The sequence below is a fragment of the Diaphorina citri genome, unplaced genomic scaffold (assembly GCF_000475195.1).
Source record: "Diaphorina citri unplaced genomic scaffold, Diaci psyllid genome assembly version 1.1 scaffold521, whole genome shotgun sequence".
Classification (NCBI taxonomy): Eukaryota; Metazoa; Arthropoda; class Insecta; order Hemiptera; family Psyllidae; genus Diaphorina; species Diaphorina citri.
In genome coordinates, this window is record NW_007377955.1 from 109,109 (window position 1) to 136,126 (window position 27,018).

General features: G+C 39.4%; 1 protein-coding gene across 1 annotated transcript in view; it reads right to left on the minus strand.

Annotated features, from left to right (window-relative positions):
- The window catches only part of LOC103509704 (dynein heavy chain 2, axonemal-like), a 70,549-nt gene extending 44,710 nt beyond the window's left edge, over positions 1-25,839 (minus strand). Inside the window, exons 1-30 of the mRNA XM_026823990.1 lie at positions 24,878-25,839; positions 24,368-24,456; positions 23,602-23,944; positions 23,029-23,193; positions 22,019-22,132; positions 21,373-21,497; positions 20,748-20,917; positions 20,425-20,464; positions 19,180-19,251; positions 18,591-18,727; positions 16,512-16,685; positions 13,311-13,476; positions 12,532-12,809; positions 11,679-11,851; positions 11,362-11,474; positions 10,276-10,487; positions 9,660-9,927; positions 9,287-9,474; positions 8,812-8,960; positions 8,384-8,414; positions 7,713-7,837; positions 7,331-7,511; positions 6,709-6,850; positions 5,485-5,635; positions 4,599-4,832; positions 4,022-4,161; positions 3,668-3,781; positions 2,967-3,156; positions 485-541; positions 129-389 (exon numbers count right to left, since the gene is read on the minus strand). Of these exons, the coding sequence (XP_026679791.1) occupies positions 129-389; positions 485-541; positions 2,967-3,156; positions 3,668-3,781; positions 4,022-4,161; positions 4,599-4,832; positions 5,485-5,635; positions 6,709-6,850; positions 7,331-7,511; positions 7,713-7,837; positions 8,384-8,414; positions 8,812-8,960; positions 9,287-9,474; positions 9,660-9,927; positions 10,276-10,487; positions 11,362-11,474; positions 11,679-11,851; positions 12,532-12,809; positions 13,311-13,476; positions 16,512-16,685; positions 18,591-18,727; positions 19,180-19,251; positions 20,425-20,464; positions 20,748-20,917; positions 21,373-21,497; positions 22,019-22,132; positions 23,029-23,193; positions 23,602-23,944; positions 24,368-24,456; positions 24,878-25,652 (5,377 nt within the window). The 5' untranslated portion in view covers positions 25,653-25,839. The remainder of the gene's footprint in view (positions 1-128; positions 390-484; positions 542-2,966; positions 3,157-3,667; positions 3,782-4,021; positions 4,162-4,598; positions 4,833-5,484; positions 5,636-6,708; positions 6,851-7,330; positions 7,512-7,712; positions 7,838-8,383; positions 8,415-8,811; positions 8,961-9,286; positions 9,475-9,659; positions 9,928-10,275; positions 10,488-11,361; positions 11,475-11,678; positions 11,852-12,531; positions 12,810-13,310; positions 13,477-16,511; positions 16,686-18,590; positions 18,728-19,179; positions 19,252-20,424; positions 20,465-20,747; positions 20,918-21,372; positions 21,498-22,018; positions 22,133-23,028; positions 23,194-23,601; positions 23,945-24,367; positions 24,457-24,877) is intronic.
- Positions 25,840-27,018: the final 1,179 nt, after the last annotated feature.

Sequence of the window (27,018 nt, forward strand, 5' to 3'; positions counted from 1 at the left end):
TCACAATATTGGAATCTTACCCAAAGCCTAATCTATGCTTCTAAGATAATCCTTTTATCCTTATAAATCCTATTCATATAAAAATAATGAAATAAACAGGGAAAAAGGCGAACGGATTTTAACTTTACCTCCAGTAGTGAACACCTTGACAACATTTCTGACATGATACATATGCGTTGTCATCTCCTCCAACGTTGCGGTCACCCGGTCAAACGTATCCGCAGCGTGTTTGGTTTTCTCCGTTCTAAACCCGTCCGCTGACGCCACTCCCTCCATGAAGATATACAATCTCTGATCCTGTAGGAAGAGTTCCATCCCTTCCATGACATCACTGAGTGTCTTCTCCCAGCGGTCTACCGAGTCCATGAACGGGAGAGCGTATACAGAACCTGATATGGGGAAACATCCGCTGACGCCACTCCCTCCATGAAGATATACAATCTCTGATCCTGTAGGAAGAGTTCCATTCCTTCCATGACATCACTGAGTGTCTTCTCCCAGCGGTCTACCGAGTCCATGAACGGGAGAGCGTATACAGAACCTGATATTGGGAAACAGTAGGGAACAATTAGACATTAAAACAGTAGGGAACAATATTAGACATTAAAACAGTAGGGAACAATTAGACAGAACTCTGATTAATTATTGGTCCTCCCGGTCGAATTATAACTAGTGGTTCTGTGAACTGTAGACCTCACTCAGATTCTTTTGCCTAAACTGAGACTTTAACAATAACGTCCTCTCATATCGACAATTGTTGTTTAACTTGGTACCTATTTAAAAGAACAATAGATTGTCAGGGGTTTACCACCTTGACTTCCCACGATATGCGTGGCAACTGTATTGGGGGATCGTAAAGTTTTGAAAGATCGTAACGGGGGCCCCGTTCAACTTTGGGGCCCCAAATTTCAAGAATTCCTTCTCCTTTTCTGGAACCTGAGGAGTGAAAGGTACGAAGAAGCTCAATGAAGAGGTGTTATCATTTCCCATCCCATCATTGTTGGCCCAAAGTATCCCATCATCGTTAACCATAAGAACCGAAGATAACAAACCAAAGCCTAGATCACAAGGCAAAGCCAAAGGACGGTCAGAGGTCACAACTCATGCCATCCAACTCTAGGAGAGATAGTGGACGCTACGTTAGGGTGAGGTGGAACCTAAGATGTCACAACTGAACCTGGATGCTGCACGTTTCCTGTCCTTAAACAGAAGTGGAGCCAACGACGCGACGGAGTAACAATGTTACTCAGTGACATGGTGGACGCTGCTAACACACCAACAACAAAGGCATGCTTTGATCTTTGATTGGGTAAAGGTCAGATTGTTATTGAAACTTTTTCACTCTAAGATCAGAACTGCACTATAAAATCGCAATAGATCAGTTGCGCTTACTTGGGTGATGTTTCAAAGTCATAGAGCAGGAAAAATAAGGAAGAACTGAATTTTTCTTTTTCTTCTACTATGAATTCTGGCGGATTACTCGTAGGAACTGAAACAGCCGGGTGTCAGAGGGTTAAATACAAATCTCTGTACCCACATATTATACATACCAAATGAGGTAGTAAATTTGTAACCTCTAAATCATAGCTTCTTGGCCGAAGGTCTTGGGTTCAATTCCTGGTATAATCGAAGTTTTTCCGGCTCTGTGCTTGAACTCAGTGCTCTCAGGCTCGTGTAGACAGTTAGGCAGCTACACGTAAGGCTAAAGACAGAGCGGAGTGGAGAGCATCGAGCAGGTACAGGGAAGCCCGTTCTCCCTTTATTCCCAATATAAGGTTTAAGTCACCCATTCATTTATTGGCCTTGCTCGGCGTAGCTTAACATAGGTGACGCTAAAACCGGTCTTAAAATAACGACTGAAGTGTTATCTAAAACTTTCTCGCTTTGAGTTCATAGGTCGTCGCGACAAATTTCAAGATCAGAGCTTATTTGTGTGAGAAAATGTGAAAATCCCCCAAAAACCAGGTTTGGATAAGTCCTTCTATGGGGACAGACAGAGTGACAGACTGACAGACAGACAACAGCGATGCCCGTCCACTATACCTTTTTTATTTTCCTTATCCTATAGGAAAAAAAGTAATGTAATCGGGTCAGTTTTTAGTGCCAAAACACGTTTTGAGGTCCCTAGAGCCTAAATCCAAAGTTTCAGCCATTGGTCGTTTGGATAAGTCCTTCTATGGGGACAGACAGAGTGACAGACTGACAACAGCGATGCCCGTCCACTATACCTTTTTTACTTTCCTTATCCTATAGGAAAAAAGTAATGTAATCGGGTCAGTTTTTAGTGCCAAAACACGTTTTGAGGTCCCTAGAGCCTAAATCCAAAGTTTCAGCCATTGGTCCGTGTGTCATTTTTAGTGCCAAAACACGTTTTGAGGTCCCTAGAGCCTAAATCCAAAGTTTCAGCCATTGGTCCGTGTGTGTGTCTGTCTTTCTGTCTGTCTATAAACAAAATATCTCGAGAACGGTAAGAGCTAGAGACTTGAAATTTGGCATGCAGCTGTCCAATGTGACAAGAATGCAACACTTTTGGTTAAGATCGGTGCATTGCTTGGCGGCATTTCGGCCGCTTTTTGGCGGTTTTCGGTGTAATTCAATATCTCGGGAACGGTATGAGCTAGAGACTTGAAATTTGGTATGTAGTCCACAAATGTGACAAGGATGCTACACAAAATACTTGGTTAGGATAGGTGCTGTACTTGGCGGTATTTCGGCCGTTTTTTGGCGGTTTTTGACCGTTTTTTGGCGGTTTTCAGCTATACCGATTAAACGGTTAGAGATATTGTAAAAGTTAAGGTGAAAGAACACTCAAATAAGCATAATTTAATAGGATAACGAAAGTCGTGTGATGTTCACACCAGATTTTTTTTATTATTATCGTAATACTAAAGGAAGGACGGGCTAAAAACCGGTGGTGAAACACTCTTTTTTTTTACCACCATCAGAGGTATTAGGTACCTACTTACCGTTCAGTATATCCAAATCATGGGCGAGTTTATTGAACTTGTGTTTCAAATCATCCAGATCGAATCTTAGTTTGGCGAGAATCTTGAGGGCATCAGTAATGGCAATGTCAGAGCTGGTAGGGTAAGCTTTGAAGAAACTTGCGTTGAACTGAGCTATCTCTAGTAGAAGTTCTTTCTTGAAGTTCAAGAACTTGAATGGATCTTTCCTGGATGGATGGGAGTCTATGAAATAGACGAAACTCCGAGTCGGGATAAATAACCAACTCGTAAGTATCCATTTTCATAAATAACCTAAGTAAAATAGTAATGGATCTTTAAGGTCGTCATATGTAAAAGCAGGGAATGGTAGAATTACTAGTGAACTATTCAAGGGGTTTTACGTCACTTTTTCTTTTTTTAGGCTTTGAAAAATCCCCCCACTTTTTTTGTCAATTTTTTGTGAAATTCCTTGTTTTTTTTCCAGTCAATGTAAAATTCCCTGACTTTTCCCGGTTTTCCAGTCTGGGTAGACACCCTCATTAATAGAAAAGGAGGCACTTAGTAATGCTGTGGTACCTACAAAGGTTGTGGGAAAGCTCTCTGCTTTACCACAAATAATTCATGATTTTAATATTTTTTTCATTATTATTTTTCATTACAATTAACAATTAAAACCATTAAAAAATAAATGTCTTTCTCTTTTTTACCATAAAAAAACTTACCTGTTTTGTGCTGGTCTGGAACTCAATCTTCTCAATCCCATTGAACAACTTCTTGTAGTGAGCCATGATCAGATCCGGCCGCTTAGTACGACTTCCGATTTTCTCCCCCCAAAACTGATTAGTGCATTGAAACAAGGAGATCACAGAGGCCCCAACTAAAAAATAAAAAAAAATCGAAAATTTTCACATAGGCCGTTCTTCTTGGGAACGATTCAGTTATTGAAGATAGGTAATACAAGTATTAGGTAGATTGAGATCGGTAGGTTAAGGTAAACATTTTATTGATGTGTATACAGGGGGTATGATTACTTTTGGTGGTTGACCGAAATTTGTCCAAAAAGCAAATTTACCTACCTGATTTCCAGATAGTAGCTTGTGCATAGTCTTGAGGGCTCGTAATACACAGAGACGTAGTGCTTCTTCAAACAATGCATCTATACGTTCAAGATATCGACCCCAATGTGTGGCCATTCTGGATAGGTGTAGCTCGAAACCTGAAATACATGGAAATTATGTTTATGTAAATAATGTGAATGAGTGAAAAATAATTAAAATGAATACAGCATGATTGCTAGTTTAATAGAGTATGATTGCTACAGTGGCAGCATTATCAGTGTAAAAAGGTTGAACATGAATGAGAATTAATCAATTACATAATAGTAATGAAGGCACTTAGTAATGCTGTGATACCCACGGAAGTTGTGAAAAAACCACTAATACTACATAATTTGATTTTATTTAAGGTATTTGGTTAAACATACCTTCTCGTACGACAAACAAGTAGTTGAATATGTTGCAGAAATGATCCGAAATGACTCGCAGCGCATTCTCGCGATTATTATTATCGTAATAATAAAGGAAGAACGGGCTAAAAACCGGTGGTAAAACACTTTTTTTTAACCACCATCAGAGGTTTTAGGTACCTACTTACCGTTCAGTATATCCAAATCATGGGCGAGTTTATTGAACTTGTGTTTCAAATCATCCAGATCAAATCTTAGTTTGGCGAGAATCTTGAGGGCATCAGTAATGGCAATCTCAGAGCTGGTAGGGTAAGCTTTGAAGAAACTTGCGTTGAACTGAGCTATCTCTAGTAGAAGTTCTTTCTTGAAGTTCAAGAACTTGACTTTGAAACTTTCCTTTGATTGGAGGAGTTTGTCCAACCCTGAAATAAAAGAATGAAATATCTAAAGACCTTGTTTAGACTGTGGCAGCAAAGGGACTTTTCAGTCTCATTCTGGTAGGATAAACAAGGTATATTCTATTCTATACCGTATTCATCCTACATCCTACTCGAATAGAACCACAAACTCCTTATTGATAAATATGTATTTAAAACAATCAACTCAACAACAATCAATCAATCAATCAAAAAAAAAAATCAATCAATCAACTCCTTATTTGTTTAGAGCTTTGATAGAGGGAACTGTAACAACCCAGTCTGTCCCAAAATCGAACACAGAAGGAGGATAAGAGAAAGCCAGCTGCCCCGAAAACCAACCTTATCATTTTATTACTTTTTAAGATAAAGTCAGCCCCGGGGTGGGAATCGAACCCGCAACCTAGCGCTTATAAGGCAGGAGCGCTACCCTCCAAGCTAACCGGCCAGCACCATGGTAACTATTTTACCTATTTGATCTAAAAAGCCTTCGTTCCAATTTTTTTTTTCGTCCAAGAAAAATCGTTGTGTAATGTGAACACGCTAATTCATTTGTGTACACTTCACGAAAAAAAAAAAAAAAAAAAAAAAATTGTGACGAAGAAAAATCGTTCGAAAAAAAAACATCGTTTGTGCTAATGTGAACGGCTCTGCTAACCTATGGTTAGAAAGTGTTCAAGGTATTTCTTCCATCGATCCGGTATCCTCTCTCTCTCTTCCAGCATAATTTCCGGTACTACAACTCGATTCTTGCCCAGAACATCCATCAGGGTCCAGATCTTGGCGAATTCCTTCTCCTTTTCTGGAACCTGAGGAGTGAAAGGTACGAAGAAGCTCAATGAAGAGGTGTTATCATTTCCCATCCCATCATTGTTGCCCAAAGTATCCCATCGATCGTTAACATCTAACAACCGAAGATAACACAACCAAGAGCCTAGGTCACAAGGCAAGAGAAAGCGGTCAGAGAGGTCACAACTCATTGCATCCAACTCTAGGAGAGAGATAGTGGACGCTACGTTAGGGTGAGGGTGGAACCTTAAGCTGTTTCACAACTGAACCTGGATGCTGCACGTTTCCTGTCCTTAAACAGAAGTGGAGCCAACGACGCGACCGGAGTAACAATGTTACTCAGTGACATGGTGGACGCTGGCTAAACACACCAACCAACAAAAGGCATGCTTTTGATCTTTGATTGGGTAAAGGTCAGGATTGTTTATTGAAACTTTTTCAATCTCTAAGATCAGAACTGCACTATAAAATCGCAATAGATCAGTTGCGCTTACTTGGGTGGTGTTTCAAAGTCATAGATGTCAGGAAAAATAAGGAAGAACTGAATTTTTCTTTTTCTTCTACGTTTTCTAGATCCGAGATAGAAAATCGATTACAAAAAATACCGCGTAAATCGTGAGAGTTTGACGTCACGGCATACGCTCCCGTAGGTGATGACTCTCATATACAGAGACTCCCGTTTCGTTTGTTTGTGCGCAAGACGTTTCTGCGCATTTTGACGTGAAATCTGACCATTTATCCACAAAAATGTATCGATACTGAGTTTTCTATTAGAACAAAAATTAAAATGGAAACTTGTTACGACCTTTTAAAGATACTTTTTCGGAGATTAGCAACTTCAGAGTTACAATCAACAACATTCTATGATTAGGTAATCGAACGTCAGATTGTAATTGAAACTATTTTCACCTTAAGAACCACAAGTACACTATAAATATCACAATTATTTATAAAATTATTTCCAGCGTTTTGAATAGCAAGTATCTTACCGTTCATTGATCCAGTGTCGTATGGAAGTTAATCAAACTCCTGTAGGCTCCGCCACATTGTTCGAGGCTCCGGGTAACTATCTTGTCACACTCATATGTATCACTGACTGATAGATAGAGATGATTCTATACGTGCTGGCCGTTAGTTTGGGAGTAGGAATGTGAACCCGTTTCTGCCATAGTAGAGCTGCATGTTCTGTACATACACCCCTGTAGCTATGACCACCGTGCGAAGATGAGGTATACCTGGAAGTGTGTAAATTTAAATGTATATGAAAATAGATATATATACTGTGCTTCTAATTGTATTATGGTAGCGAATGCTAAACAGTTTCTGGTTAACATAGTATCTGTATCCCCAGTTGGAGCGCCAATATAAATAATTGATATGGAATTGAAATATTGAGTAGGTTTCCCGTGTACTTTCAGAACTCTTCTTAAAAAAAAAAAAAAAAAAAAATCAATTGAGCCATTCAGCGAAAACCAGGTCTATCAGTGTAACAGCCAGGCGCGAGGCGTAGAGACAAAAAATTCAAATTCTCAATTTTATAATTGGGTTCTCTGATACCTCGGGAATAAGCGGATTTAAGTAAAAAATTCACGATTCTAAGAAAAGTATACATACATTACAGAAATACATAAAAGTATACATACATTACCTACTTACAGACATTACAGAAAAGAGTACCAAACTTTTGGTTTGTGTTGTATTATCTGGTTTATTACCTGACAGTATAGTCCGGTAGTTTCTGGGACAGCAGAGTTTCAGTGACATTATACTTCCTAATATCTTCATCAAACTGAGACGGATCAGGATGTAGGGCTTCATATAGACTGAAGAACTTGTCCTTATCCAATGACCACAGATTATCAAATGACTTCCACTTCTCTTCAAACGCAGCAATACCTGAGGAGAAATTAAGCCGTATTTTATTATAGGACTTTTTTTTAATTCCACAAAGAGATTCCGCTTTGGAAGTCCACAGTTGCTGCCACAGGCCACTTTCTCCTATCCTGTCTTCCTTCTATCTTCGCTTTCGGGACGGTAAGATCTTAGCAGTTACAGTTCCCTCTATCAAAAATAAAAAAAATCCAGGAGGTTGCTTACCTTTCATAACTTCAACCATTTCCATCTCGATTTCATTCTGAGCGGCCACACACTCTTTGTCTTTCAATAGGGCAGCTCCGTATGTTGGCTTGCTTAGATTCATAATCCCGTACTTTTCTGTTAATCTGAATGGGTTGACAGAAAGTTTTAAATTAAATCTCAGCATATAGGGCCTATTAAACATCATTTTCGGACCAAGAGGTTTTTGGTTCGAGTCCAAGTCAAGTTATAAATTTTAGCGTGGTATATTGATTGGGGAAACACATTTGAGAGATACTTCTCTGTTAATCTGGATGGGTTAACAGAAAGTTTTAAATTAAATCTCAGTATATAGGGCTTATTAAACATGATTTTCGGACCAAGAGGTTTTTGGTTCGAGTCCAAGTCAAGTTATAAATTTTAGCGTGGTATATTGATTGGGGAAACACATTTGAGAGACAAGCGTGAAAGCTCTACAGCCTAGCACAATTCCTATATTAAATAAAAAAATACGGTCCATCCGTTGTTCGTATGAAGGCCAAAACTCCCCAGTCGAGATTCGACATTTTGATTTAGTTTTTGACCGTTTTGCGTAATATTTTGAGACGTTTCCTCATACCTGGGCAATATTTTGAGAGCTCATTTTAGTTTTTGACCATTTTGGGCAATACTTTGGAGACATTTTCACATACCTGGGCAATATTTTGAGAGACAGCACCAGTTCTGGCAATACGCTTACATGAAAGTTTAGTAACTCTGTCATGCTGGGAATTAAATAAAAAATACAGTCCATCCGTTGCTCGTATAAAGGCCAAAACTCCCAAGTCGAGATTCGACATTTTGATTTAGTTTTTGACCGTTTTGCGTAATATTTTGAGACATTTCCTCATACCTGGGCAATATTTTGAGAGCTCATTTTAGTTTTTGACCATTTTGGGCAATACTTTAGAGACATTTTTCACATACCTGGGCAATATTTTGAGAGACAGCACCAGTTCTGGCAATACGCTTACATGAAAGTTTAGTAACTCTGTCATGCTGGGAGAATATTGGTGGTTGACCAAAATTTGTCACAAAGCAAATTTATCTACTGAAAAATGGTCCCCATAAATTTACCTACCTGTTTCCAGATAGGTAGCTTGTGCCATAGTCTTGAGGGCTCGTTTAATACACAGAGACGTTAGGTGCTTCTTCAAACAATGCTCTCTTACGTTCAAGATATCGACCCAATGTGGTGTCGCCGATTCTGGATAGATGTAGTCGGAAACCCTGAAATATATGGAAATTATGTTTAAATACATAATGTGAATGAGTGAAAAATAATTAAAATGAATACAGCATGATTGCTAGTTTAATAGAGTATGATTGCTACAGTGGCAGCATTATCAGTGTAAAAAGGTTGAACATGAATGAGAATTAATCAATTACATAATAGTAATGAAGGCACTTAGTAATGCTGTGATACCCACGGAAGTTGTGAAAAAACCACTAATAATACATAATTTGATTTTATTTAAGGTGTTTGGTTAAACATACCTTCTCGTACGACAAACAAGTAGTTGAATATGTTGCAGAAATGATCCGAAATAACTCGCAGCGCATTCTCGCGACAATCTCTCAGTTTAGCCTCCAATTCCGCCAGAGTGAGACACAAGTTCGGTTTAATATCCACCAGATTCACCCGTGCTACAGCCTCACATTCATTCAATATGAGTAGATTACACTGCTTGTAGTCATCTATGAAACTTTGAACACGATAGATGTGCTCCAGACTGCGGTATATCTGAAACATAAGAGTGTTTTACTGAACTGTAGAATTAACTTTAGACACTTAATCAGAAACATAACATAACAGTGTTATTGTGAGCTTTTTTAAAAAAAAGGGCCTTTGCGGATTCTTTTAAATCCCAATCAGGTCCAAAATATCTGTTTTGGGTCATTTGGTGGATTTGGATTTTGGACTCTTACCTCACCAAGTGTATTATCTGAACCCCACTCCACCTGTTTCATAGCAGGTAGTAGATATATATCCACTATCTTGGTTAGTACTCGGAATAGCACTCTCTCCTGGTCAGATAGGGAGCTTAGCATCCGGTTGTATTGAGATACGAGCAGATTGACTGCATTGTGCGTGTGTCGGATGGAGTTGTACCTTTCCAGAAGTTGATCAATGTGAGGAAGCAATCGGTATTCTGTCTTCCAGAAACTGGCGTCCTCTAGGAGATCCAGCAAGTGACTGGAAATGAGAAAAAGAATTGAGCCGACTTTAACTCTAGCCACCAACTTTCACATCTGAAGTGTTCCAAACTGACCCCTACACTTTTAAGGTTGGTAAGTGATTGGAAATTTTTAGTTTCTGCTTCACATAAAAGGCAGCAGTATTATTATTATTTGTATTTTTTATTAAAGGCAGCAGTATTAGCTGAACTTGACGTAAGAGACAGCAGAAATGTCCATCGACAGCATCGAGAACCAATACAGGTAAGATTAACGGATTTTGATGGAACGAAAAAAGGCTATAAGTGTGAACGTGTTTAGGGCGATGTCGACTATCGTGTGGACGCTCCTTTATTGACCAACTTACGGATCGATATTGGATTTGAGGAAGTTGGGCCGCATCGTGGTTCGAACCAGGAGACTTCGCTTCAGGAGTCGGTCAATATCGGGAACACTCGTTTTCCAGTCTCTATACAGACGTTTCATTCTGTCATCTATTGAACTGACTAGGGAGTCATAACAAGCGTAGATGTCACGGTCTATCTTCACAGGAAGTAACCAGGTTCGGGAATCGAAGCTCTGCAAAATAAATGAAATGAACGTCGGAACTGGAATTGAACTGCTCTTGCACTTGGGAGACCATCTACTAGAAGCAAGAAGAAACCTGGCCTGAGGATTCTGGTCAGATTTTATTGATCCCGACAGTATATGTTTTATTGTTGTGTTGAAGTTGAAAATAATAATAATAATAAAAGGTGCAGCCTGATAGGTTAATTAATTTTAGTAATTAATTATTTCAAAATGTGGTCTTGGGCCTTGGTAGGTATTTTTTTGTGAAACAAGAAATAATGCGTTAAAGTTTGGAACCATACAATACAATACAACTGATAGGGTTAGTTCACCTTCCTGATTGAAAACTGTGGTTAGTAGTACTTTATCTAGTGTCAAAACTGTCAAAAGAAGACACATAGAAAGCATATTCAATTACAGGACCAATAATCTAATAACTTACTTCTCTCAAGATCTGAATTCTATTTTTAATACTGGAACACACCAGTCTCCTTCCCATAAATACAATACAACTGATAGGGTTAGTTCACCTTCCTGATTAAAAACTGTGGTTAGTAGTACTTTATCTAGTGTCAAAACTGTCAAAAGAAGACACATAGAAAGCATATTAAATTACAGGACCAATAATCTAATAACTTACTTCTCTCAAGATCTGAATTCTATTTTTAATACTGGAACACACCAGTCTCCTTCCCATAACCTCTATTTTATCTGACAACATACCTCATTTTACTTTTACCTCGTGAAAGTTTTTCCAAAATGTCTGGTTTATACAACATTACTAAATAAACCGGAGGATTTCAAAACCCTCACTCAGAACGGCTTTATGATATTCCTCTGCTTACTGTGTAAAGAGCGAAATTACCCCCAATAGGCATCTCACCTGATCAAACAAAGTCTTGTACAGACAGCACGTCTCAATGCACTTATTAAGCATTTCCACCCCATGCATAGAAGGTGTGGTGATGGCTGTCTTGCAGATGTCTTCCTCGGCAACTGGAATTTGGTTGTAGGCACGCACCAGATCGATTGTGCTTTAAAAAAGTAATCTCTATTTTATCTGACAACATACCTCATTTTACTTTTACCTCGTGAAAGTTTTTCCAAACTAAATAAACCGGAGGATTTCAAAACCCTCACTCAGAATGGCTTTATGATAATCCTCTGCTTACTATGTAAAGAGCGAAATTACCAATAGGCATCTCACCTGATCAAACAAAGTCTTGTACAGACAGCACGTCTCAATGCACTTATTAAGCATTTCCACCCCATGCATAGACTTTCCCGCGAATATCTGGTCCAAGTCTAGAGATTTGATACAGAGGTCAATGACCTGGTAGTTGAGATCTAGATACAGCTGAGTACTGTTATCCCTGTAGAAAATAATACACATAGGGGTAATGTTTTAGTGGCATTGTGATAGGCTTTAGCTGGGTGAAAGAATAGTAGACCGCACATCCAAGCATGTTGTTGAGGACAAGTCAGTTAAAACTGGCTGGAGACCATCATATCTCTGGCTTCAGTTAAGCCGTTGAAAAAAAAAAAAAAAAAAAAAAAAAAAAAAAAAAAAAAAAAATTAGGGTGGTCAGTCAAGGGTTAGTGACAAATCGGTGAGTCAAGGGTTAATGACAAAATATTGGGGACACGGTTAGCCCAGTGGTAACGCTTGCTTGCCCTGCAGAAGGTTCCGTGTTCGATGCCCACCAGCGACAAACATTTGTTCTCGTTTTTCGATTGCAATTATTTCAACCGGTTACTTTCTGGTGTTCAGACCCAGCACCTAAATGGGAAGTATTGTGTCCCTCCCTTCTCACCCATCTAATGAGAGACAAATGTGCTACAAGATGAGCATGCTACGACGCAGACCACACGAGTTTAATGTAGCAGTTGTTTCATGGCTACGAAATAAAAAAACGGCAGTGAAACACTCATCTTGAAAAAAAAAAAAAAATCGACCCTTGTGTTTTACATTCGTCGAGAAAGGATACGTTTAGGCACCTCAGTGTCATGATGTGCAATGGGGGACTGTACATTGCACAGTGAAATAACCAACGCTCCGTCCACACTGCCATGGACACACAGCACCTGGACAGACCGCAGTAGCGTGTCCGGCTGAATGTCCACGTCTGGAGACAGCTTGAGGAGACAAAACACATAGTCGGTGACAATATCCGGCACGCCAAGTCTGGCTTGGAGTCTGCCCTCTTGGAAGAAGAGGCTAAGGACCAGGGCATCATCGAGGATAAACTTCTCAATGGTCTGGTCCACCTCATTGTTCCAATCCTTGTCTGTCAGGTAGGGGAGATTAGCGAGCCGCTTGATGCGTTTGGTCTGAAACAGAGAGTAACCATTAATCAAGCCATTCGCATTGAGTGTCCAATGTGCCCGATAGTGTAGGCAGGTCAGGGTAATTGTAATTGAATAGATTCACATTAGACACCCAAAATAGATAACTGCTTATCTTATTTTATAAATGACCAGGGTTCTTAGGGATTTTCCGAAACCGACTTGAATTTCGCATGGATGTAAATTTCTTGTACCTTGGCTAGAAGTTCTAGCTATCCCAGCACCTCGTGGTACGTTGCAAGGCCCATGGATGTAAATTTCTTGTACCTTGGCTAGAAGTTCTGGCTATCCCAGCACCTCGTGGTACGTTGCAAGGCCCGTGGATGTAAATTTCTTGTACCTTGGGTAGAAGTTCTGGCTATCCCAGCACCTCGTGGTATGTTGCAAGGCCCGTGGATGTAATTTTCTTGTACCTTGCCTAGAAGTTCTAGCTATCCCAGCACCTCGTGGTATGTTGCAAGGCCCGTGGATGTAAATTTCTTGTACCTTGCCTAGAAGTTCTGGCTGTTGCTCAGGATCAGGGAGGTGTGCCCATACTAGTTTGTTTATATGGTCGGATGTGTAAGGTATATCTACATCATGCATGATATGTATATTATGGGCGTGCATCAATAAAGTACTCTGCGCTTCAAACACCATAGACTCTTCAATTCTTGAGATTCGGCCCTAGGTCTAATGGTTCTTGTCGTGATGGATGGTAAAATCAAAAGGATGAATGAACGCATGCGAAAATATTTTTATTTTAGAAATCGGAGCTTGGTGAAACGTGTACGGTATTAATTTTGTGATTTCAGACTGACTGAATACAGATATTTTTAACTGGCCTAAATGCTAAATTCCATAAAGGCGACTCGCGAATCTTCTGACAGTTATCTAGCCAGGCACTCCAAACTCACATTACAAATGACTTGAAGTTACTATGTGAGTACCTACCTAGGTGGGTAGCTTGTCGTTAATCCGGCGAAATCCGGACGTCTGGAAAGCCTACCTGTGAATCCTATCGAGATTTTTCGCCAAACCACAAGAAAAAAAAACTTCTTGAGATCTGCAACTGCACATAAACACAATGTGTGTGAGCAACACCTTAGAACCTTAGATGGTTTGGAAGTGATGCACACATTGCGGAGAATTCACTTTCTTTCCGAGTTGACGAAGTTGTCTTGGAACGGCGCCCTGGGATGGAGAAAAGGATTTTTTTATCCTAATTTGGTAGTATAATTTGGTTCCTAATTTTATCCTAATTTGGTAGTTTTTTTTCTAGTTAAGCAAGGTCTTTTTACTGAATTGTATGTATTATTCTTTAACCCATCAAATATACACCTTGGCTAGAAGTTCTAGCTATCCCAGCACCTCGTGGTACGTTGCAAGGCCCATGGACTGACTGGACACATATATTTTTAACCTAAATGCTAAATTCCATAAAGGCGAATCTTCTGACAGTTATCCAGCCAGGCACTCTAAACTCCCATTACAAATGACTTGAAGTCAATATATGTGAGTACCTACCTAGGTGGGTAGCTTGTCGTTAATCCGGCGAAATCCGGACGTCTGCAAAGCCTACCTGTGAATCCTATCGAGATTTTTCGCCAAACCACAAGAAAAAAACTTCTTAAGATCTGCAACTGCACATAAACACAATGTATGTGAGCAACACCTTAGATGGTTTGGAAGTGATGCACACATTGCGGAGAATTCACTTTCTTTCCGAGTTGACAAAGTTGTCTTGGAACTTTTGGCGGTTTTTGGTGTAATTGAACAATATCTCGGGAACGGTAAGAGCTAGAGACTTGAAATTTGGTATGTAGATGTCAAATGTGACAAGGATGCGACACGAAACTATTGGTTACGATCGGTGCAACGGTTGGCGGCATTTTACCGCTTTTTGGCGGTTTTTGGTGTAATTGAACAATATCTCGGGAACGGTATGAGCTAAAGACTTGTTATATTGCCATGATGAGACTGAAAAGTCCTTTTAAACCCGCAGTCTAATAGCCCCGCAGTCCCGCAGTCTAATAGCTCACATTTTTTGCTAAATCCTCTTTAAGGGTAAGCTCTTCATTCTTCGACGATCGGTGCAACGGTTGGCGGAATTTTACCGCTTTTTGGCGGTTTTTGGTGTAATTGAACAATATCTCGGGAACGGTATGAGCTAGAGACTTGTTATATTGCCATGATGAGACTGAAAAGTCCTTTTAAATCCGCAGTCTAATAGCCCCGCAGTCCCGCAGTCTAATAGCTCACATTTTTTGCTAAATCCTCTTTAAGGGTAAGCTCTTCATTCTTCGACAAAGTCATAACTTAGGGTCGTGTTTGTGTTTTTTGAGTCTTTTGGTCACTAGAAAGCTAGTCGCTATGAAATTAATATGGCTAGAAACCATTATTCTTGTCGTATACCTCTCAAATGATTGACAAGTTCATTGATAGACACCATTTACATTTTCAGATGTTATCAATGAGTGGTACTATCGTATCAACTCCTTCGTTCAGGATCATGGTGATAGTTCCAATGCTAAACTAGTCAACCTCCTTGAGAGACTGGAACTCTGGAAGTATCGTTGTAAGTATCCTTAAGGCTCGTTGCCACTTGTCTTTCGGGAAAAAATCGTGTCGTGTGTAGTGGGAACACTCTCATTTAAATTACATTGCCTACAGGACATCAGGGAAAAAATCGGATGAAGCTCACAAGAAGTGGGAACGGACCTTTACTCCTCACCTTTGTAAGATTTAAATTGATGTTCATATTCTTAAAGTCTTCTATTTTCTTAAGTCCTTTTTATATGATTTCCAAGTGGGTCGAGTGGTTTGAAACACATCACATGCCTTCAGGCACACTCTATTTGTCAAAGGTCTAGGTTTTCCTTGCCCTTGGGATCAATTTAATTTGAAGAAACCATTTACTGATGAAATTTGCAAGTAATGCACCAAATAAACTAATTTGAATTAAGTAATGTTCAGTTAATTAGTTACCTACTTTCCGTGTCCGGTTCATCACACCTATGTCTTGTGTAGGGACCCCATCACGAATATTTCCATCCATTTCCGGATTTTGAAAAATGGAGCTATTACAATAATTCTTTTTCATTAGGTACCTTGTTACTCTGTATAAGTTCCCGATAGAATTTTAAAATATCAAGAAACAAGTTAAGAAGAAAGGTACAATCATGCACCCCTAGGAATTTTAATTGTGTTAAGCATAAATGCTTGTCACAAATGTCGTTCCCTGCGCTACACTACGCTAAATTTTATGAACTCGAACCACCAACCTCCAGATCCAGAGTCCACCGCGCTAACCACTACACCACTGAGGTTGATTGCACTCCTGTGGTATTCCACACCTGATGGACTTCAAAGCTGATGTTTTTCATATAACTGAAAATGCACCGTTTACTGTCAAGTAGGTGGAACCTATCCAAGACAGAAAGTTATTTGAAAAGTGCAGTTCTTTCATGTTATTAGGATGATGTCGAAATCAACAGCTTCAAAGGCCTTATTCATGTCACATAATATGGTCTGCATAAAGGAAACTTTTTTTGGCATAAATTGAAGGACTTTCGGGGACCTATGAGAGCCTTTTTTCTAGGTGAAATCCAAGGTTTAATTTAACTTTTTTTTTTGTAGGAAATATTTTTTAAAAAGCTTTAATGACAGTACTCTCACTTAGTGAGCTTTTCCACCCAAATATCTTACTTATCAATGTGTTCCAGCCAGTCTGTATTCTGGAACTCCATAATGGAATGCTTATGGCTCTCAATCCTCTTCAAAGTTCTCATATATCTGACTTGAGATTCCTCCAGGTTTCTCTCGAATCTTCCGCTCGAGAATGCGAATGTGATTCGAGGTATATCCTCTCTTTCGTTGAGTCTGCAATTGAAGACAAGACACAAAAGAAATGCGGATGTGTATAATTTTAAGGATCCAACCGCCAAGAACTTGGAAAAATGACCTAATGATCAATTCCTTTGCATTAGTAAACAACATCCTCAATTTTTTATATTGAATTGAATTGAATATACCTTGTTTATCCTGCCCGAATAGGACTGAAAAGTCCCTTTACCCCAGCAGTCTAAACAAGGTCTCGTATATTTGATGGGTTAAAAAATAACACATACAATTCAGTAAAAAGACCTTGCTTAACTAGAAAAAAAACTACCAAATTAGGATAAAAAGATCCTCTTCTCCATCCCAGGGCGCCGTTCCAAGACAACTTTGTCGACTCGGAAAGAAAGTGAATTCTCCGCAATGTGTGCATCACTTCCAAACCATCTAAGGTGTTGCTCACACACATTGTGTTTATGTGCAGTTGCAGATCTCAAAAAGTTTTTTTCTTGTGATTTGGCGAAAAATCTCGATAGGATTCACAGGTAGGCTTTCCAGATGTCCGGATTTCGCCGGATTAACGACAAGCTACCCACCTAGGTAGGTACTCACATATTAACTTCAAGTCATTTGTAATGGGAGTTTAGAGTGCCTGGCTGGATAACTGTCAGAAGATTCGCCTTTATGGAATTTAGCATTTAGGTTAAAAATATATGTGTCCAGTCAGTCCATGGGCCTTGCAACGTACCACGAGGTGCTGGGATAGCTAGAACTTCTAGCCAAGGTACAAGAAATTTACATCCATGGGCCTTGAAACGTACCACGAGGTGCTGGGATAGCTAGAGCTTCTAGCCAAGGTACAAGAAATGATGAAATCGATGAATATCCAAATAATGCAGAAGTACTCACCGACCAAATACAGACAGCGTCTTGCACACTTCAATCATATTCTTACATCTCTCCTTGAACACTTCCAAACTGTTGAATATGATCTTCTTATCCAGGTTCCATTGGTTGCCGGTCTGACTGCAGAACATATCCACAATCTAAACAATAACGATAATTTTTTTTTTACTTAAGTTATATATAAAATGGATACTTACGAGTAGGTTTATATCCCGACTCGTAAGTATCCATTTTTATATATAACTTAAGTAAAAAAGTATTTACAAAGGATGTCAAAATTAAATAAATTAATTAATAATAATAACAACCATAAAATCAAAAAATCTAAATCGCGAATTATTTGTGGTATAACTGAGAGGTTCTTCACACTTTTTGTAGATATTACAGCAAAAGTGTCGTATCTCTATGCTAAGAAATCAAATTTATGGTCTGCATCAGTAGAATAACGCAGTTAAAAGTAACCACTGCCAGCCTAGTTAGCTTAGTTGGTAGTGCGTCTGCCTTGTAAGCGCTAGGCCGCGGGTTCGATTTCCGCCCGGGGCGGATTTTATCCTGATGGGATAATGTTCGTTCTCGGAACGGCTGGCTTTCTCCTATCCTGTCTTCCTTCTCTCTTCGATTTCGGGACGATAAGACCATAGCAGTTAAAGTTCCCTCTGTCAAACCTCTTTAAAAAAAAAAAAAAGAACTTCTAGCCAAGGTACAAGAAATTTACATCCATGGGCCTTGCAACGTACCACGAGGTGCTGGGATAGCTAGAACTTCTAGCCAAGGTACAAGAAATTTACATCCATGGGCCTTGCAACGTACCACGAGGTGCTGGGATAGCTAGAACTTCTAGCCAAGGTACAAGAAATTTACATCCATGGGCCTTGCAACGTACCACGAGGTGCTGGGATAGCTAGAACTTCTAGCCAAGGTACAAGAAATTTACATCCATGGGCCTTGAAACGTACCACGAGGTGCTGGGATAGCTAGAGCTTCTAGCCAAGGTACAAGAAATGATGAAATCGATGAATATCCAAATAATGCAGAAGTACTCACCGACCAAATACAGACAGCGTCTTGCACACTTCAATCATATTCTTACATCTCTCCTTGAACACTTCCAAACTGTTGAATATGATCTTCTTATCCAGGTTCCATTGGTTGCCGGTCTGACTGCAGAACATATCCACAATCTAAACAATAACGATAATTTTTTTTTTACTTAAGTTATATATAAAATGGATACTTACGAGTAGGTTTTTATATCCCGACTCGTAAGTATCCATTTTTATATATAACTTAAGTAAAAAAGTATTTACAAAGGATGTCAAAATTAAATAAATTAATTAATAATAATAACAACCATAAAATCAAAAAATCTAAATCGCGAATTATTTGTGGTATAACTGAGAGGTTCTTCACACTTTTTGTAGATATTACAGCAAAAGTGTCGTATCTCTATGCTAAGAAATCAAATTTATGGTCTGCATCAGTAGAATAACGCAGTTAAAAGTAACCACTGCCAGCCTAGTTAGCTTAGTTGGTAGTGCGTCTGCCTTGTAAGCGCTAGGCCGCGGGTTCGATTTCCGCCCGGGGCGGATTTTATGTAGCCTTTTTCCGTTCCATCAAAATCCGTTAATCTTACCTGTATTAGTTCTCGATGCTGTCGATAGACATTTCTGCTGTCTCTTACGTGAAGTTCAGCTAATACTGCTGCCTTTAATAAAAAATACAAATAATAATAATAATAATAATACTGCTGCCTTTTATGTGAAGCAGAAACTAAAAATTTCCAATCACTTACCAACCTTAAAAGTGTAGGGGTCAGTTTGGAACACTTCAGATGTGAAAGTTGGTGGCTAGAGTTAAAGTCGGCTCAATTCTTTTTCTCATTTCCAGTCACTTGCTGGATCTCCTAGAGGACGCCAGTTTCTGGAAGACAGAATACCGATTGCTTCCTCACTTGGAACACTTCAGATGTGAAAGTTGGTGGCTTGAGTTAAAGTCAGCTCAATTCTTTTTCTCATTTCCAGTCACTTGCTGGATCTCCTAGAGGACGCCAGTTTCTGGAAGACAGAATACCGATTGCTTCCTCACATTGATCAACTTCTGGAAAGGTACAACTCCATCCGACACACGCACAATGCAGTCAATCTGCTCGTATCTCAATACAACCGGATGCTAAGCTCCCTATCTGACCAGGAGAGAGTGCTATTCCGAGTACTAACCAAGATAGTGGATATATATCTACTACCTGCTATGAAACAGGTGGAGTGGGGTTCAGATAATACACTTGGTGAGGTAAGAGTCCAAAATCCAAATCCACCAAATGACCCAAAACAGATATTTTGGACCTGATTGGGATTTAAAAGAATCCGCAAAGGCCCTTTTTTTTAAAAAAGCTCACAATAACACTGTTATGTTATGTTTCTGATTAAGTGTCTAAAGTTAATTCTACAGTTCAGTAAAACACTCTTATGTTTCAGATATACCGCAGTCTGGAGCACATCTATCGTGTTCAAAGTTTCATAGATGACTACAAGCAGTGTAATCTACTCATATTGAATGAATGTGAGGCTGTAGCACGGGTGAATCTGGTGGATATTAAACCGAACTTGTGTCTCACTCTGGCGGAATTGGAGGCTAAACTGAGAGATTGTCGCGAGAATGCGCTGCGAGTCATTTCGGATCATTTCTGCAACATATTCAACTACTTGTTTGTCGTACGAGAAGGTATGTTTAACCAAACACCTTAAATAAAATCAAATTATGTATTATTAGTGGTTTTTTCACAACTTCCGTGGGTATCACAGCATTACTAAGTGCCTTCATTACTATTATGTAATTGATTAATTCTCATTCACAGAGATTTGATACAGAGGTCAATGACCTGGTAGTTGAGATCTAGATACAGCTGAGTACTGTTATCCCTGTAGAAAAGAATACACATAGGGGTAATGTATTAATGGCATTGTGATAGGCTTTAGCTGGGTGAAAGAATAGTCCCAAGATTGTAGACCGCACATCCAAGTATGTTGTTGAGGACAAGTCAGTTAAACCTGGCTGGAGACCATCATATCTCTGGCTTCAGTTAAGCCGTTGAAAAAAAAAAGTAAGGATTACGGAATAAGGTTTTTTTCATTATGGATGGTATTTTTTTCATCATGAATGTTACAAATTATGAATGATACTTCTTTTTCGGATGATACTCACTTGGAGTTGGAATAATAAGGACAATTGAATTGGATGACCAGAATATTGGTGACTATTTCCGGCAATATGGTAAGCGTATCCAGAGGTGAAGTCACTTGGTTCAAGCGGTGACACGGTTCTTCTAAACGTTTGAGAAACGAAACATTCGATAGAGCTTCTTCTTTGGCAACCTGAGAACAATTTGGTAAACCAACTGATAAGAGAGGCATACTAAGACACAGACCACACGAGTCTAATGTAGCAGTTGTCTATTGCTACGATACAAAAAGGTGATGAAACACTCGTAAAAAATAGTGAGTTCAAAGTTTTAGTTTGAACTGGATGATTTTCTTTTAGTTTTTGTCTGTAAATCTGTTTGTTCCTCTATAACTCTCTGAAGGTTCGTCTGATTTTGATAAAATCTGGCAAAAATGGTAACCATCTGAAGGACACTTTTTCACTGGAACTGGAGCCCAATGGAGCCTCTGGAGACCAGTAGGGGCGCTTTTTAAGAAGTTCTGCGTTTCGCAATATAACTCGAAGTCATTTTTAAGTAACACCACTAGTGGAAATGCAATGTAAATCTCAAGTTCTATGTCATTAAGTCATTATCATTTGCTTCCTTACACTACCCTTCCTCTATTACCTGTAGCTTATTGCACACTATTCGGAATTCCTTGAGAAAAGTCGAAGGGATTAACTCAAGTATTCTCAGCTGATGTTTGAACATCGGAAAGGTTATTTGATTCTGAAGGAAGCTCAAATTGTTGTCTGGAAAATCAAATAATCAGTACAGCACATTACTCGACAAGGCAATCCAAGTGGCGAACCACTGGAAACACAAGACATATGTAGGTGTGATGAACCGGACACGGAAAGTAGGTAACTAATTAACTGAACATTACTTAATTCAAATTAGTTTATTTGGTGCATTACTTGCAAATTTCATCAGTAAATGGTTTCTTCAAATTAAATTGATCCCAAGGGCAAGGAAAACCTAGACCTTTGACAAATAGAGTGTGCCTGAAGGCATGTGATGTGTTTCAAACCAATCGACCCACTTGGAAATCATATAAAAAGGACTTAAGAAAATAGAAGACTTTAAGAATATGAACATCAATATAAATCTTACAAAGGTGAGGAGTAAAGGCCCCTTTCCACTTCTCGTGAGTTTCATCCGATTTTTTCCCTGATGTCTTGTAGGCAATGTAATTTAAATGAGAGTGTTCCCACTACACACGACACGATTTTTTCCCGAACGACAAGTGGCAACGAGCCTTAAGGATACTTACAACGATACTTCCAGAGTTCCAGTCTCTCAAGGAGGTTGACTAGTTTAGCATTGGAACTATCACCATGATCCTGAACGAAGGAGTTGATACGATAGTACCACTCATTGATAACATCTGAAAATGTAAATGGTGTCTATCAATGAACTTGTCAATCATTTGAGAGGTATACGACAAGAATAATGGTTTCTAGCCATATTAATTTCATAGCGACTAGCTTTCTAGTGACCAAAAGACTCAAAAAACACAAACACGACCCTAAGTTATGACTTTGTCGAAGAATGAAGAGCTTACCCTTAAAGAGGATTTAGCAAAAAATGTGAGCTATTAGACTGCGGGACTGCGGGGCTATTAGACTGCGGGTTTAAAAGGACTTTTCAGTCTCATCATGGCAATATAACAAGTCTCTAGCTCATACCGTTCTAGCCGAGATATTGTTCAATTACACCACGAGCCGCCAAAAGCGGTGGAATCGTTTACATCCACGGGCCTGGCAACATACCCCGAGGTGCTGGGATAGCTAGAACTTCTAGGCAAGGTACAAGAAAATTACATCCACGGGCCTTGCAACATACCACGAGGTGCTGGGATAGCCAGAACTTCTAGCCAATATCTAGAAGTCGTAGAAGAAAAAGAAACAATCCGTTGGTCCTCATTTTTCGTGCTCTATGACTTTGAAACATCATACATCACCCACGTAAGCGCAACTAATCTATTTGCCGACTCATATATTTTTAGACCTGTTTATTGACTAATATGTTACTTAAACGCTTCCTCAACGTTACGTTATCAAACTCACCTGGTTCGTTTTCTCGACAAATATGGGGCATAGATGAGAGCGGGAATGGTACGGATAAAACACTTGCAGCGCATCTAACGCTTCCTCAACGTTAAGTTGTGAAACTCACCTGGTTCGTTTTCTCGACAAATATGGGGCATAGATGAGAGCGGGAATAGTACGGATAAAACACTTGCAGCGCATCTAACGTGTATTCTATTCTAATCAACCTTACCTTGCAGTTGTTCACAAATGTCAGCATACTTGACAGCTAGCTCAGGTGTCTTGTCCATGGCCAAGTAAGGAATATACAATGAATACAGGCCTGATATTCTATACCGGTCCTCCACAATTTGAGCCACCTCCCGTAACATTCCTATTGTAAACTCGTGACGAATATCTGAATAGGTCAGTCAAGGGTTAGTGACAAATCGGTGAGTCAAGGGTTAATGACAAAACATTGGGGACACGGTTAGCCCAGTGGTAACGCTTGCTTGCCCTGCAGAAGGTTCCGTGTTCGATGTCCACCATCGACAAACATTTGTTCTCGTTTTTCGATTGCAATTATTTCAACCGGTTACTTTCTGGTGTTCAGACCCAGCACCTAAATGGGAAGTATTGTGTCCCTTCTCACCCATCTAATGAGAGACAAATGTGCTACAAGATGAGCATGCTACGACGCAGACCACACGAGTTTAATGTAGCAGTTGTTTCATGGCTACGAAATAAAAAAACGGCAGTGAAACACTCATCTTGAAAAAAAAAAAAAAATCGACCCTTGTGTTTTACATTCGTCGAGAAAGGATACGTTTAGGCACCTCAGTGTCATGATGTGCAATGGGGGACTGTACATTGCACAGTGAAATAACCAACGCTCCGTCCACACTGCCATGGACACACAGCACCTGGACAGACCGCAGTAGCGTGTCCGGCTGAATGTCCACGTCTGGAGACAGCTTGAGGAGACAAAACACATAGTCGGTGACAATATCCGGCACGCCAAGTCTGGCTTGGAGTCTGCCCTCTTGGAAGAAGAGGCTAAGGACCAGGGCATCATCGAGGATAAACTTCTCAATGGTCTGGTCCACCTCATTGTTCCAATCCTTGTCTGTCAGGTAGGGGAGATTAGCGAGCCGCTTGATGCGTTTGGTCTGAAACAGAGAGTAACCATTAATCAAGCCATTCGCATTGAGTGTCCAATGTGCCCGATAGTGTAGGCAGGTCAGGGTAATTGTAATTGAATAGATTCACATTAGACACCCAAAATAGATAACTGCTTATCTTATTTTATAAATGACCAGGGTTCTTAGGGATTTTCCGAAACCGACTTGAATTTCGCCTCTCTCGTGGGCTTTTTCGGCTCTTGGGTTCTCGGAAAATCCCTAAGAACCCTAGTAATTTATGAAATAAGGTATCTAAGCAATTTATTAGAGTATTTCACACTAGAATCAGGTCGCTTTCAGGGCTAAGAATGTTCAAGATTTTGGTTAATAACTTGAGTTTTTAAACACCCACTATTAGGAAGCTCTTTCTGCCTATCTGACTCAAAATCGGTTGAATGATTTCAGACTCACCAAAACCAAGATGTGTTCAACGTTAAGATCATCGTTCTCGGAACAAACTTTTGGTTTCTTCTCCGTGACCTCTACTTGTGGTGTGTCCTCTGAAATCAGACGGTAACAAGATACCGTCAATATTAAATCAAGAACACAAATGCAGAAGGTCCCGGGTTCAATGCCCACCATCGACAAAAATTTGTACTTCTTTTTCGATTGCAAATATTTCAATAGGTTACTTTTTGGTGTTCTCGTGTTGACCCAGCACCTAAATGGGAAGTATTGTGTCTCTTTTCGCCCATCTGATGAGAGGCAAAATATGGGATTGGCATGCGACACAGATAACACAAGTCTAATGTAGCAGTTGTTTCATTGCTACGAAATAAAAATGGCGATGAAACACTCACAAAAAAAAAAAAAAATCGTAAAAAGACGATGAATCTTGTACCTATTATAATTTGAAGTTTGTTTGTAAATGTCGTAAGTAAGATTTTCTACACACCTAAGCGACTATGTTTAGTTATTTACCCTTTGATGTTAGTTCTACACTGACACTCTTATCTGCATTTCCATTTCCGTTCTTATCCTCCTCACTTTCTTCTTCAACCTCTTCCTCCCCTTCACTTTCATCTTCTACTTCACTTTCTTCATCACTATCGTCATTATCAAACTCTTCATCATCTCTTTCCAAACACGCTCTTATTTCTTTTAGAACTCCTTCATTTCCATATTTTGCAATCAGTTCTTGGAATGCCTTCTTCTCTTGTTCACTTTTACTTAGAACCATTTCTTCTTCGGACGATGATAATTCTTTGTCTTCACTTTCATCAGATTTGTCTTCATCTTGTGCTTCGCCCTCAGTTTCTTCAAGTTCCTCTCCCTCCTCCGCTTTCTTCTTGGCGTAACCTTCAGGATCCAATAGTTTCTCGAGGAATTTGAACTCTTCTGCATTGAGCTCATCTTTAGCATCTTCTTCATCCTCCAGGAGATCCTCATCTGAGCTTTCCAGTTGGTACTCGGGTTTTTCCATCACCTCAGCTTCATCTGCATATGGATTTTCTGCCGTTAGCAGAGTGAAGTATCGCTCTTCTTCAAGCAGATCGAGTCTGTGTGACATCCTGTCCATGTCTGTACGCGCGCGGAGTGTGTGGAGTGTACAGGGACAATGTTTGGTGTCTCTACCCGACGCTGCTTGAGAGAGGAGGCGACATTTGTTCTGTTCTAGAACGAAGTGACGTGTTCTTACTTCTACATCAATGTCATCATCTGATGTATCACTGATGTCATCAGAGAACACACTCATTGTTGACGGGGTGACTACCTTGGTCACTGAAAAACCAGCACTTTTAATCAAACATCAACTTCTTAACCACCAGAATTCAAAGATTTCAAAGCAGAAAGCACAAAATATTCGTCACTTGAACCTTCTAATAACACCAGGAAACAAAGCAGAAAAGAACGAAAAATCAAGTCACTTATTTCCAAAGGGCAAATACATCGATCAAGAAAATATCCTCGCCAAAGATTTCAAAGCAGAAAGCACAAAATATTCGTCACTTGAACCTTCTTATAACACCAGGAAACAAAGCAGAAAAGAACGAAAAATCAAGTCACTTATTTCCAAAGGGCAAATACATCGATCAAGAAAATATCCTCGTTAACACAAAGGCGTCAAATTTATGACAGAAATGACAGAAACGAAGCTTTCTGAAATTATAGCCAACAAAAAGAAAGCTACTGACAAGCAGTGCCCAAGAGAAGAAAATATTCCTGATAAAATACAGTGGTGTAGATTTTTCAATAGTTAAGTACATAACAGAAATAAAGTTAAACAAATAAACATCCCGGAATACTCACCACTAGACTCATCTGAGTCACTCATGATGACCTTGACTTAGAGGTCACTCAGTAGCTTCTTGTACAAGAGAACTTGGTTCAAACCTCGGTCATATTAGCAAATCAAATTAAATCAGACCTATTGAGCTATTAAAGTGCAGATTCAATTGAATCCTTGTCATTTCAAGCTTTCTGATTGGATTTAAGATTCGACTACTTAATGCCTATTAGATACAGCTAGCAGCTGTATGAAGTACTCTACTTAGTAGAAAACTCGTTTCATAGCAACTCAAATTGTTCAATGGAGCGAAAACAACTAGTGGAAAATCAGCCCTCTCTACTCTATTTCAAATTCCAAGCCTTGCTAAAGCCGGAACAAAAAAGCATTTATTTTTTGACATAAAAATAAAGAGGATTTTTCCCTTTCTCCGAAAAAATAAAAATTAATGAAAAAGAAACGAGAGAGTTTTCAACTGTGAATGTGAAGCCTATGTTTATTAGGACTTATTTTTCTTCTGGCTTCCGCTGCCCCAAAAACCAAAGGAGATTATAACAAAAGAACATCATTATCTTTCGAATATTTCTCGTTGGGTATGTCCTAATTTTTGTATTTTTCCAAATTTAAGGTACTGAGTAACTACCTCTCCTTTTTCACTCCTTTCACGATTTATCCCATTTTTCTTTTAATTTCGAAACTTCTCACTCTTTCCTCTTTTTCTCCCTTTCTAAAGAACTCATTTCAAGCTCTTCTCCTAAAACAACTTTCGTTAAACCTACTTCTCAATCATCATCATCATGTTTATCAATCCTAGGATTGGTTTGTAGATCGCCAC